At 38.9% G+C, this 13,907-nt stretch overlaps 1 protein-coding gene across 3 annotated transcripts in view; it reads left to right on the top strand.

The window, feature by feature from the left end:
* Positions 1-2,954: 2,954 nt before the first annotated feature.
* dock5 (dedicator of cytokinesis 5) overlaps positions 2,955-13,907 on the top strand; it is a 46,895-nt gene continuing 35,942 nt past the window's right edge. For all 3 annotated transcript variants that reach the window (XM_084054762.1, XM_084054763.1, XM_084054764.1), the window contains exons 1-4: positions 2,955-3,102; positions 13,247-13,330; positions 13,606-13,646; positions 13,805-13,860. In XM_084054762.1, the coding sequence (XP_083910888.1) occupies positions 3,060-3,102; positions 13,247-13,330; positions 13,606-13,646; positions 13,805-13,860 (224 nt within the window). In that variant the 5' untranslated portion in view covers positions 2,955-3,059. The remainder of the gene's footprint in view (positions 3,103-13,246; positions 13,331-13,605; positions 13,647-13,804; positions 13,861-13,907) is intronic.

Genomic DNA, 13,907 nt, shown 5'->3' on the forward strand with positions numbered 1-13,907 from the left:
AAATGCAGAAAATAAATAAATAAAATATTTACAGCCTAAATGTAATAGCACAGAACTGTCAGATGATGGCAATATTGTATTCTTAATTCACATCAGAATGCAATCCTTGCATATTGTGTTGCAACTGCTACAAACACAATAAACCACATAGTAGTGGACTCTTAGGCCTTAGGGGTCTATTTACAAGCCTTTTTACTGTGCACATGCCTGTAATTAGTATCCTGCTGAGTCTGACCTGACTGCACTGACAGGACTGGACATTAATGTTTGAACTATAGTGGATTCAGAGCCAAAGGGGGACTGTGAGTTGTTGAGATGGGGTTTCAGATGAATATTGTGTTAATGTATTGGTTCTATCCTTCATGATCAACAACAACAACAAATATGCGATGTATGACTAACATAAATACAAGAGATCACACAGCAGGATGATTTAATCTGCATCATTATACCTCTGTATCTTCCCACAAGGTCTTTCCACAGGTAGTGGAGTGTCTGGTCTGGCAGTATGCTTTCATGGCTTAACAGAAAATAATCATCTCACTCATGTAAAATAAGTGGCTCCTGAGTGACTGTGGCATCTCTTGATATAAAAGCTCATAAAAGGAATCCAAAGCCTGAGGAAGCACTTTCAACTGCAAAACTTGCTCACAGAAATCGTGTCTAACATCATGACTCGTACATTATATAGCATAGTTAACACATTTAACAAATTGAAGCCTTTGGTTTGGCTTATCGTTCACAATCTTTGGTTGTGGTGGTCAGGTATTGGTTCACTACATGGGTTGAGTCTTGAGTTGTGCATGAGTCTATGGAAATACATTGTCTTCTGAAAGATAATTACATTGAGCAGTGTCTTTCTACATGACTAATCACCAACAATGTACAGTAGTGACTTTATGAATTCTAAACACGCTTTGCCTTCAAGCAGCCCCGTTGATACTGATACAACACAAATAAAGAACAGATACTGAATCAACTAAGCTGTTAGAGGGAGTAACACAGGGAGTGGATGACAGGACATTACCGACAGTACCATTTGGCTGACCAGTGGCACCAGCAGCAACATGATGGGAAAACAAAAGGCTAAGTGGGATACCAGGTCCCAAACAACAGCTGTAAATTGCTTCAGTGGGTGGGGAAAGACGCTGGTGGGCATCATAAATGAATGGAACTGACAACCATAATAACTTGTAGGTTAATGATAACCTTGGACAATTAACATCAATTGCACTGATAGGAAAGATTACAGGCAAAACACAGTGCTTGATAAGTTCTGTTCAAATCATGCAAATATTTTGCGGTAAACTAAAGTGCTATTTTGAGGCGTATCATCATCATAGGCTACCATATTGGCCATGGCAAGACAAGACAATTTTATCTGTATAACACATTTAAAGAACGAGGGAATTCAAAGTGCTTTACACAAAACATTAAGCATTGAGACATTAAGACATAGAACATTAGACACAAAAGAAACACACTATAAAATAAAATGTCATTTTAAATACCATTAAAAATAAAACAGACAGATAAAAGAATACAGTGCAGAAGAAATTATTACAACAGTCACTTTCAACCATTTCTACAGGGTCTATTTCACACCATTATCTTACAAGTATTTTGCTGTATGCTGATATTAGAACATCATCATTATTGCTATTATTGCTATGGTGTGTAATGTAATGATGTAGCCTATTTGGATGGAGAGACTAGTGTTTCCCTCGTGTGTGTGTGTGTGTGTGTGTGTGTGTGTGTGTGTGTGTGTGTGTGTGTGTGTGTGTGTGTGTGTGTGTGTGTGTGTGTGTGTGTGTGTGTGTGTGTGTGTGTGTGTGTGTGTGTGTGTGTGTTTTCATAATTTTATGATGTGTGATATGATGATAGGCTATATCGTCATGATATAGGCTACATACTGTATGTTGATCTGGCTATTGGCGCTGATTGCAAAACACATTTTCATGAAAATGGACAATAAAATATTGGATTGCAATAGTGATATTAAACTGTTGATGTTTTCAGCCAAGGGTATAATCCTTAGTAGCTTTCATACAAGACTGTCATATTATTATGATGACCGTGATGATCCAAGGCTAAATCCTAGGAATACACTCAGTATGATGACAATAGTATGTAGCCAATGAACTTGCAGTCAAATCAGAAATAGTCAGTGGAATCAAATAGCCAGTGGTGGAAAGTAAAGTAAAGTAAAGTAAAGTAAAGTATAGTATAGTAAAGTATATTTACTCAAGTACCACTTAAAGTACAAGTTTTAGGTACTTTTACTTTACTGGAGTATTTCCATTTTTCAATACTTGTACTTACATCTTCACTACATATCAGAGGCAAATATTGTATGCTAGTTTTGTTGATTAAGATTATTATTACAAAACACATACATTAACCACTTAAGCCATACATACACCATTTGGAAAAGTGAAAATAGCCGATCTACAAGCTCACAACTAGCTGCGGTGCGACACATTGTGAGCTTGCAGAGCTGCTATTTTCAAAAGATTTTTTAATACATTTTAGACATTTTGAAAGCATATTGAGTCATTTTATTTTTGGTACTTTAAGTATATTTTGATACCAATACTGTTGTACTTTTACTGTACAACAGTACATTTTGAATTCTGGACTTTTACTTTTAACAGAGTTTTATTAGACTTTTAACAATGTTGTATTGATACTTTTACTCGAAGTAAAAACATTGAGTACTTTTTCCACCACTGCAATTGCAAATAGCTAAATGTTGGATATAAACAATCGCCACGACATATGACTTATTTATGACACAAATAATTAATTTTATACGTGATTTCAATTCATAAATTTGTTCTCACCGAGGTTAGCCTGTAACTTGTCATACCTTTCTACGCCAATCCCCTTGATTCCCTTCCCATGCACACACACAGCCCCCCTCCCTCTCTCACCCCTCCCCCTTTGAAGTCATGATGGCGGAACTCTAGAATTCGGGGCGAGAAAAGTGTGCCACTCTCTCCCAGTTCAGCTATTTTTTATTTATTTATTTATTTATTCGCCTTTATTACTTCCCCGTAATGACCCGTTGGATCCCAACTAAAAAAGAGAAATATGGCGTTGGTAAGTTTCTATCAACTACTAGATGTTATTGAAACTTCGACGTGGGTTTGTTTTCTTTGCTCTGTCTGCTGCAACTGGCTGTCTGTCTCTTTGCTCTTCCCAGTCCTGTGGAACAACTTGAAAGCGGCTCTGGAACCTCTGGAGACGCAGCTTGTTGTCATTTTGTTGCTATTTGGGGATGAAAGAAACCCCGCAAACATTATGCAGTGGTGGAAAAAGTACTCACATGTTTTACTTTAGTAAAAAAGTATCAATACTGCAATGTAGAAATACTCTGTTACAAGCGAAGGTCCGTTATTCAAAATGTACGTATAGTACCAAAAGTATAAAGTACTCATTATGCAGAATATCCCATTTCACAAGTTTTCAAATGTATAAACATCTTTTGAATATAACAGATACAAGCTCACAATGCGTTCCCTTTGAGGTGTGGTGGAGTAGAAGTAAAATAACTGAACTTTGGAAATACTCAGGTATAATAAAAATACCTCAAAATTGTACTAAAGTATACTACAGTACTTGAGTAAATGTACTCAGTCACTTTCCACCACTGCATTTATGCGACGAATGCAATGTGAAGCGTTTGGACACAGCACTGAGGTGACGCTCTCAATGGCTCTTGCCAGTTCGAGTTATGAAATGTTTAAAGTTAGCTGTTGATTCATGGCAAGCTTTGGCTGTTAAACTTATTTTTGGCTTTCGTCATCACCGTTGCAACTAAAATATTGTTTCATTACAACATGGTTGTTTAACTACATGTTAGTTACTTTGTGGTTGTAGGGTAGGGTGTCCCCTTCTCGTGTGTGTGTGTGTGTGTGTGTGTGTGTGTGTGTGTGTGTGTGTGTGTGTGTGTGTGTGTGTGTGTGTGTGTGTGTGTGTGTGTGTGCGCGCGCGCACGCGTGTACACACTATCAGGTATGCCTCCACGCCCTCAAGGTAAATCAGTGTTACAGGAAGAGGGGAACTTATGATGACGCCAACGTTGGTGAACAGTGCTAGTTGAGTCTTAATGTGGGATAATACTGAATGCAGTTGAAATGTTGATATAACTTTTATTAGCAACTTTAAGACAAACATGTGGGTCACACAAAGAAAGGCCTGAATTGGGCACACCTAGCACACACCCCTAATTCTTATCTTGACTGGCTACTAACCTGTCCTGGATCACATTACTGCTTTCATTTTTGTACGGGAAGTATTCAGTTGCCACTAGTCTGGTGAAACACACATTTCTTTGCAGAAATTCCAGTCAGGTTTAGAGAACTCCACGGCATAAAGACCCTCGATCCTCTTGGTTATATATAGCATGATCTTTTTAGAAGCCGATGTGGAGGAATTCTTTCTGTCTTAATCCTTGCAGAGCCAACCACCTTCAGCAGCACTGTTATTCACTCCATTCTGTTTGACTGTAGACAACAATGCTCTTGCCATGTGTCTAAGTTAGTACCACTAACAACATAGTGCTGCTCAACCTTTTTCAAGCCATTATCCCCCCATGAAATTATCATATTTAGACTGGGGACCCCCCCACCGTGACAAGCACTTGGAATGTAGGAGTTGAGGCATTCAATTTAGTTTGACTCCACAGATAAATATTGTGAAAATATAAGCTCAAAATGGCAGGCATTGATCGGCTATTTCTTTGTCTTATTGTTTGACAATTTGGCCAATGTGTGACCAGTTTTTATAGTAGGCTATAGTTTGTTGATTACTTTTGATGCAGTAATGGTCTTTTTCTATATAAAAAAAGTCTTAAAAGTCACTTCACTGTCATCCGAGGACCCCCCCCCCCCCCCCCCCCAAAATCATGTGGGGACCCCCCTGGGGGCCCCGACCCACAGGTTGAGAACCACTGCACTAACACACAACACTCAATACTTTAGACTTCAGCAGGCCCTGTGCTGGGTGTGATGTTTTAATTTGGGATTAGCATAACAAGGCTCAGAGCATATCTATAAATAAGACATCACTCGAGGTTACGAGGTTTCTGATCATATCAATGAATACACATGCTCTGCCTCGTTAATATGGAAACTGAGATAATAAACCCAGTTGTAATGGTGACACTGTCATATAACTGAATGGCTTCCCTGGATTCTCTTCACAGGCTCAAATTTAAGTATCAGTAGCCCAAGTGAAGATACTGGAATCAGCAGATAAAGAATATATGCGTAACATATTCCTCAAGCTAATGGAAAAGTAAATGAACCCAGGCTTTAAACAGTTACTGGAAATTGTTACTTTTTGTCTTGTGTTTTCCTTTGGACGAAGTAAGATTGTATACGTTCATAAACTGTGGCTAGTCATGTGTTTGTTGGTTGAAACTTTACAATATAATAATAATAATAATGGTACACTTTATTTATATAGCACCTTTCATGACATGAATGCAGCTCAAAGTGCTTTACAGAGCAAAACAAATAAAATAAAATAAATAATAAAGCAGAAGTGCTTTACAGAAAAGCAATAATACTTTAACAATAACGCAAAAAGAAAAGCAAAAGCAAAAATAACATTAAAATCATTTAAAAATAATAGCATTCAAATAATGGCATTAAAATAATGGCCAAAACAAAAAGGCAGTGAATCAAGCAAAACCGTTTTTCACTTTTACATGTCCAATAAAAGTTTCAAGCTAACTTGTACTGCAGTATGTGTATCCATCCATGGTTGGATCGGGGTCAGGGATGGGCAAAATATCTTATCAAAAATACACGGCCAAAACAACTGTATCATTGAAAGACATTTATTTGAATTTTCAAAATATAGAAAATACACTTCTCTGCAGACCTCTGCAATAAATGACAAGATGAGTTGTAGTGCTACATGCTCAAAGAATCTGGGTCATGTTTAGTAATTAATGGTAGGGTAAGTGGTATTTTTTTGGTTAAAACATACGTTTTTTTTTGTTAAAAGGATAAATCACTATATTCTGAGAGTATATTGCTATAGTGCTTGTTCAGTCACAGGGGTCTCCCTGTCTCTCCATCTCTTTAATAAATAGTAAATACATTTTCAGGCAATCAGGAGAGAGTACCCATTTAACAGCTTCATTTTTATAGTGTTCCACTTCCGATTTTCTTTGAGTCATCATTTCCAATTTCACTTGTTTAATCTGTATCCTGACTGAGTTCTCTATCCTGTTGGGATACAATTGGTATCCCGACCTGAAAATGCATTTTCTGTTTAATAAAGAGCTGGAGAGACATAGAGACTCCTGTTACTGAACACTCAACACTATAGCAATGAGTATAGAGAATATAGAGCTATTTAACACTTATTTTAACCCAAGAAAATTACCTTACCTTTAATCTTCTAACATCTTTTAGAACAAAATATTGAATAGCTTAAATGGGGCCACCAAGATTTGATTTGCACATGTCCACTTATATAATGATGAAAGTGAAGGTTAATAATATCAATAATAATAATAATGTATGTTATGAATAGAACACTGCGATTGGTGTGATAGGCAGGGCCCCCCTCCTGTGGGTCCCCTGCAGATGCAGTCATCCTCTGCACTGTCTAGATTCACACCACTGATGCGTGTGCTCAATGTACTCAGGTGGATGGCAAAACTCTTTTCAGGCGATGTGAACTGGTAGTGGGTACATTTCATAAGAAGCTCATAACTTCCTGGGGGAACATGCGTGACGTACAACACAGACTTCCTATTTAGTTCTGTGGACTTGCTGGGTCTCCCATTGAAATGACCAACATTAGCTGTGTTTTCACTACAGTGCAGTATTTTACAGGCAAAAAATGTTGCATAACTTGCTGGAATGGCAAGTACATTTTAATAATGTTCTGAGAAGTATGCTATAACAAATTACATGGGCATTTCTTCAGGACAATACAAATGACAAAATACAAAGTAATGGAATATATTTCAAATACGTGTAACTGAAATACTGCCCATGGCTTTAGTATATCCATACACTGGAAGGAGTGGATTCATAGTAGGGCAGTATAATGTTGTTGATCTTTGACCCCACCATTTCTGAGCACACTGAATGAAACACTACTTACAGAGGAACTTTACATATTGCGTGTTTTAACTCTCTACGGTTGTTCTGATGAAACAATCAAGACCAATATGAAATTGTTATAACTTGTAGCCAAGCCATACAGCTTTCAGACATGATTAAACCCAGAGGATTTGCACTTGTATTATATCACAGTATAATTTCAGTGATGATAATTTACTTAAAGCAAAGACCTATCTCTTCTCTACACAGTCCTTTCTTTCTAACTTGTAGACATAGTGATGTATAAGGCCTTAAGCCTATAAGCCTTGGAAATACAGTATAGAGTGAGTTAATGTTTTATTAGAAATGGTGTAGTATTTTTCTTAAAGGAAAGGGTTTCGCAAACTATATGAAGTTTATTTTAAGCTAGTACACTTGTGTCGTCAACTTAATTTAATGTAAACGGTTTCAGATTCCTGCTGGTCTCAACACAATATCCATTCTCACTCTAATAGAGTATCAGTATCAGAGTGAAAGTGTGTCTGAGCTGCCAGCAGCCTAGTCCACCTTTAAAGATACCTGAGTGGGCATCAAATGTTTCCCAAACGTAATGATAATAAATGTGAGATCGTTCCACTTACCTAACCCCATAGATCACAATCTTAACAGTTTGTTTTCTAATGCCAAGCCTGAGGGTTGCATAAAACTTAGACACAGCATTGTTGACCTTGTTGTAAGGTTTGCTGAACTGATCCTAAAGGGCCAGTCATGCTGAAGAGATCGTTTAAAAATGAGCTCTTTTAATCCCCAAACAACCTGGTGTCCCTGTTTTGGACATGTACTTTTAGGTGACATAAAAAAAGAAGAAAAAAAGCAGATCTACAAGGGAGATCACAATGCGTCACAATACTGGCAATGCGACACGTTGTGACTGTGAGCTTGTAGATTGACTATTTTAGCTATTTCTGTAAATGTTTGAAATATTTGGGCTCAAGCATGTGTGCTTTTACATCTATTTAGGTTTGCCTATTATAATTTTCTGTCTTTCTGTAAAATAAAAAGGAACAAAATATAAATGCTATAAAATGTTACAGCAAGACTATTGGCCAGGTGAAAACAATCAAATGAGAACACATTGTCTCAATTTTAGCCTTCATTTTTTCAACATTAGCTTTGAGTTTTAGAAGTGACTTCACTGACTTTATGATTCATTGATAACTTAAAGATGTTATGACCTGGAGAGCACTCTAAGATATTTGGAGAGATCCCTGGCTGATAGTACTGTACATTGATGGTTAAAGGCCTTTCCATCAATGTTTGTCTGTTTTGAAATGTCTATCTAAAGCAATTTAGCTTGGCAAGTGAAAATCTAAAACAAAATTTAATAGACCTGCAATTACGAAAAAAAATGTGTAGGGTGCTCTTTTATTCCTTTGAAGCATTTCAAGTTTGTTGATAAGGAATAACTCAACTACATTTCTATCCATTTATCTGTTTTGAAATTTTTCATTTTATATAATGTTCATGCTGCAGTTATATTCTCTGCGCTAGTATTGCTGTTTTCAAGGTTCAAGGTTTTGAATAGTTCTGCAAATTATCTGATAATTAGAATTATTTAATTGCATCCATAATTTCAATATGGATGCAATTGCCGTTGCCCTACTAGTACTATTTTGTTTTATCTGTTCATTCAATTGATAGTTTTTCCTCATGAAAACAGCTCCACTCGGTATTGTCTCGGCATTGCACCACTTGCTAATGTCTATTTGCTAAAACTATGCAAGTACACATACCTGAGATATTCACACATACCTGAGATATACAACGTTTTTTGATGATCTTTCCTCATGATATCGTTGCTGTTATTATCCCGTTCAGCTCTGCCTGCCGTATCGAAATCTCTGACCGCCCTCCAGAGCATGGGAACCAATCATCATCAAAAAGATTAAATGCCCACATCTTGAAGAAACACCCTTTTTTTCGCAAATAAATGCCCCTTTTTGCCGGGTAAATAAAAGGTGAAACGCCCTTTTTTGTGAAGAAATGCCCCTTTTTGACAGCTAAATGCAGGACTGGTTACCCTACTCAAAAAGAGAGAAAGAAAAAAACTGTTGGTTATCTCTAGTTTTTTGTGTTCTATACAGGGTGATAGGTGCAATGTTCCCATCCTGGTGTTCTGTTGTGTCCATGTCTGACCACCAGATATTATTCATCCAGTACAGTTCAGTGATAGCACATTCTAAATCCTGCTGACTCTGACTCTGACCAACATTTAATGATGACGCTGCACTTGGACCTGCTAGGAGAAAAGTTTTATTGGATTCCTATAAGAAAGGCCCTGGGCCTAACATTTCTCTGGTGTTCAACAAGTTAATGTTGGAAATGGTGTGTCATAGATTTTCTGTTGCACCACTGAGCTGTGCTGCTAGAGTCCAGTGAGTGACTGTTGTCCTTAGTGGAGACAGTGGGGCATCACAACATGCTTGAATGGATAGACTGGCATATCGCCCTGCTGTTGCCTGGCCTGGACACTGTGTCAAGTCGGTGAATGGACCATTGTCACTCTAGGCATGACCAGAGAGGCAGATGCCATTTCTCTCGTAAGCTTTTCTTAGGAGCTTTGTGAGAGGCATCATAACAGAGTTTTGAAAATGAAAATGGTGAATGTTGTTTTTAAGGATGTTATGCTGTGCCACAAACCTCTATTATATTATGAAATAGTTTATATCATGTTGTGGTTTTAGTTTTTAATGGCCTGAACCTGCTCCTTGCCCAGTTCAAGATAAGGGTACAATGGCATGAACAACTTTAAATTAAGCAAAACAACACCTGGTGGTTGGTATGAGGCGTTTCTAGAATCCTTTATCTGGATTTCTGATCTTTGCTAACGTGGTTGTTTTGGTCATGAGGGTTCTCACAGCAAGGTGTTACTCAGATGAACCAGCACAGAGGATATGCTTAACACCAATAGAAGACACAGGCTCCCAGTGTATTTTGACCAATTGAAGTTGGCTCTGTACTTGATCCACTCATTCTTTTTTCCCCCTCTATTCCAAATCTCTTTGCCTAAAATAGCAGATCTACAAGCTCACAACTCATCGCATTGTGAGGCGTTTAGAACTTGTAGATCAGCTATTTTCTGCGAATGTTCCCTCCAGAATAGGGATGCTAGGATTCAACATAGACACAAATTATGAATTATAAGCCCCCAACTAAAACCATTTTTACTAATTTTTTAGACATTTTAGTTGAGAATTAGTCTATGAGAATTTTAGGTTACGATTGTTTGTCTATTCATTCGTGTGAGTTTAAGAAGACATGGCATCAATGGGGGATAAATGATGGGGACAGAGTAGTGGTCACATTCATTATTTGTGGCGTTTTGGTATTCAGACTGAGAGGTGTGATGAGCTGAGCCAGTTGAAGCGTGCTTTGAAAGCCCTAGCCTCTGGCAACAAGGATTATCACCATGCAAGTCAGGGCACAGCTCCTGCTCATAGTTGCTGTATCTTGCTATGAGTATGTGTCTCTAGTCTCTGTAATGACAAAGAACTGAGCTACAGTGTTGTTTGCAAAAGGTTTCTCGTGTTGCAATGCCTTTGGTGTGTGTGTGTGTGTGTGTGTGTGTGTGTGTGTGTGTGTGTGTGTGTGTGTGTGTGTGTGTGTGTGTGTGTGTGTGTGTGTGTGTGTGTGTGTGTGTGTGTGTGTGTGTGTGTGTGTGTGTCTGTGTGTGTGTGTGTGCACACGTGCACATTGCAAATATGTACTGTACTATGTGTACATGAGTGCTTATGTATATCGTCGCTGTCGGGCAGAAATCTTGAATCTCTCCATATTTTAAATCTTTGTTTTTTCATAAATTAATGACGACTTTGTCGTACAAGCATGTCACGCAAAGCAAACCAAATATAGCCAACATAGCCAATCTACGAGCTCACAGTGCGTTGTGAGATCTGCTATTTTCACTGTGTATAAAAATAAAATTCAGTGGAAGTTGTGCGTGTCTGTGGGTTTTTATAAATATTGAACCAATGAAAAGTATTAACAAGAGCTTGTAACTAACTGGATCCATTGAAACACATTGAGAATATGTATTATTCCTTTTTCCTGAAAAGTAACAGTTTTGGACATACAAGGTTTCCAGCTGACAGCGACGATATGCATGTTGTGCATGCATAGGCCTATGCCACCGCGCTGAACAGGCAGAAAGAGGTTGCAGGGCTTGGAGGAGGGTGTGAGACTGAGCAGTAGACATATTATGTGATCCTGCATGATTCCTCCCACACATGTCCTTTGGAAACTTAGAAAAGCCAAGCCAGAGCTGCCTCCAGGAATTCTCTTAAGTTTGTAAACTGAGGGCAAGTGTAGAGGAGGGCAGGACTTGGGGATCACCCTCTTTTCATCTGTTGAGTTTAATCACTGACCAGAGGCTGATATCAAATACAATAAAAAAAGGGATATGATGTCAGCTGTTCTTGAAGCTGTACTTCTGTCTTTGTTTATGTTGTAACAGGCTTGGAAACTACCAGCTCCAACAGTGTCCATTCACTATACTGCAGAGGCACAGCCTCAGGGCATCAGTAATTCCAATCGGCAGTCATTAAAAGAAAAACGTAGAAACTTCAAGCTTGACTCACGCAGGCCTGCACACAGAACCTGCTGCTAATTAAGTAGAATAAAACAAAGGCATAAATCAACTGATGTCAGACTCAAGGGCCTTTTACAATTGCAAATGCAGACTTCTGCGATAAAGGCAGGGTGATTTATTATATATATATTTATTTTTCAATTCAAAGTCTGATCATCTGAACCAAGGTTTATGCTGTAGTCTTCTAATGTCACTAGGCCCATCTTTTTCTATCTTCACTACTTATTCAAAAGGAATCACAACACAGTCAACACAGTCTTAATAGTTTTCCAGCATTATTGGGCTGTAAGCAAGATTTCATTTTCAAACAGGGTACTATAAAAAGTAAAAACGGATAAGAAATCACCACAACATACAGAAACTGGAAATACCTAGTGGCATCCTGATAGGCAAGTGGTTAGGCCGCATACCACATGGGTGCAACTGCCTTTCCTGCCCCCCCCCCCACCCCAATATACTAGAAATGAAATACTGCATCGCTGTTGTATGTATCTTGCAGTTTACATCTTTGTCTGTCCACTCATCTACTTTTAAAGTTCGAGTTGTGTGTCTGTCTGTGGCGGGCGGGCAGATAAATTGTCCCCAGATATGGACATGCCTGACGTCAGTGCAAATCGTTGTTGTTACGCAACCGTTTCTGTTGTGTCTGACACCACATGACCATATGGAGATCCCTGACATCAGTGCAAATCAGCATTGTTAGGCCATGGTTTCTGTTGTGTGTGCCGTCAGACCAGAGCTTGATTAGTGAGAAGGGGAGAGGGGGCAGAGAGTGCCTATTCGCCCATGTGATAACGTCGGACCAGAGCTCGATCTTCGAGAGAGAGAGCTTGTTTCACCAACATGATGATAACATGGGCAACTGGGCACCAATCCTCAACAAGCTGATTGACGTGTCATGAAGAGGTAGAGTCACTAGAGTGTGATGCTGGAGCTAGGGAGAGAGCGAGAGAGCCTATTTTATCAATACAATAACCGAATATGGAGTTCCACATGGCTTCAGACGGGCCTCGAAGTACTCCGATAACAGGTATAATATATGCAGTGCACGGCTCGCTGCATATAAGTTTATCCTCGAGTCCAAGTGGATGTTTCTGCAAAATCTGAAGACAGTCTCTGAAAGCGTTCCTGATATATCACGTTCACGAGGCTGGGGCAGACGCACAGCCTGAAAACATAATGCCTTGGGCTACGGCTTTCGCCAGCGGAGGCATAAAAACACTGGTTGATTATAAGACCAGACAGGGAGTCGATAGCTTTGATATATTGTGGGAGAACGCAGCATGCAAAATACAAAGTACAGTCAGAAGACACTGCATCATCTCATGCACAAATGAAGCAATCTAGCCTAATTGCTATGGGCACAAGCAAATCCCCACTTCTCTTAACTCTTGAGTATAGGAATCCAAAAGCCATTGGTTCATTTGCTTGAACAAAACATGTCTGTCAAATCTGTCATCCAAGGCCTTTTCTTTGTTAGTAGTCTTGTCACTATAGTATTGTCATTCATGCTATGTTTCTCCCCTAGCAATCTACAATTATGATCCCAGAGGCCAGCAGGAGCTGTGTCTACAAGTGGGAGACACTGTGCACATACTTGAGACATTTGAAGGTGAGCAAGCATGTGCCGTTAACAGGCCCCAACATATCCCTTCGTTCCTTACACCAGTGAACTGACTCAGGAAACTGAAATGAAAGACGGCGAACCAACCAGCAGTGTGATGAATCCATTAAGCATAACATAAAATGTGTTTTTTATTTGCCATCCAAGAGATAATTCTCCCAACGGCTACCTGTGTGGCTGCTTCTCTCTCATTTACCCCTTCCCTGTTGCTGTTATGTTAAAATATCGCTGTCAACCTATCAACCTTTTTCATTTGTCCTCAGGGTGGTTCAGAGGCTACACGCTACGGGACAAATCGCAGAAGGTATGGCCATTATCAGTGTAAAAAAGTGTTATCAAAGTGTTCATTTAACCACATTAACACAGATGATTTCACTGTGCAAGTGGTCTCATAACAAAATGAGCATTGTTATCTTTTTTTTCTTCTTTTTACGAAATACTGTACATTCCATCTGTCCTCAGGGTATTTTCCCAGGTTCCTACATCCACCTGAAAGACGCAAGAGTTGAGGGAATCGGGTGAGCTCACCAATCACTAAATAACACGACACTGTGATGATAATCCA

The sequence above is a fragment of the Gymnoscopelus microlampas genome, assembly GCF_963454915.1.
Source record: "Gymnoscopelus microlampas genome assembly, chromosome: 4".
NCBI lineage: Eukaryota > Metazoa > Chordata > Actinopteri > Myctophiformes > Myctophidae > Gymnoscopelus > Gymnoscopelus microlampas.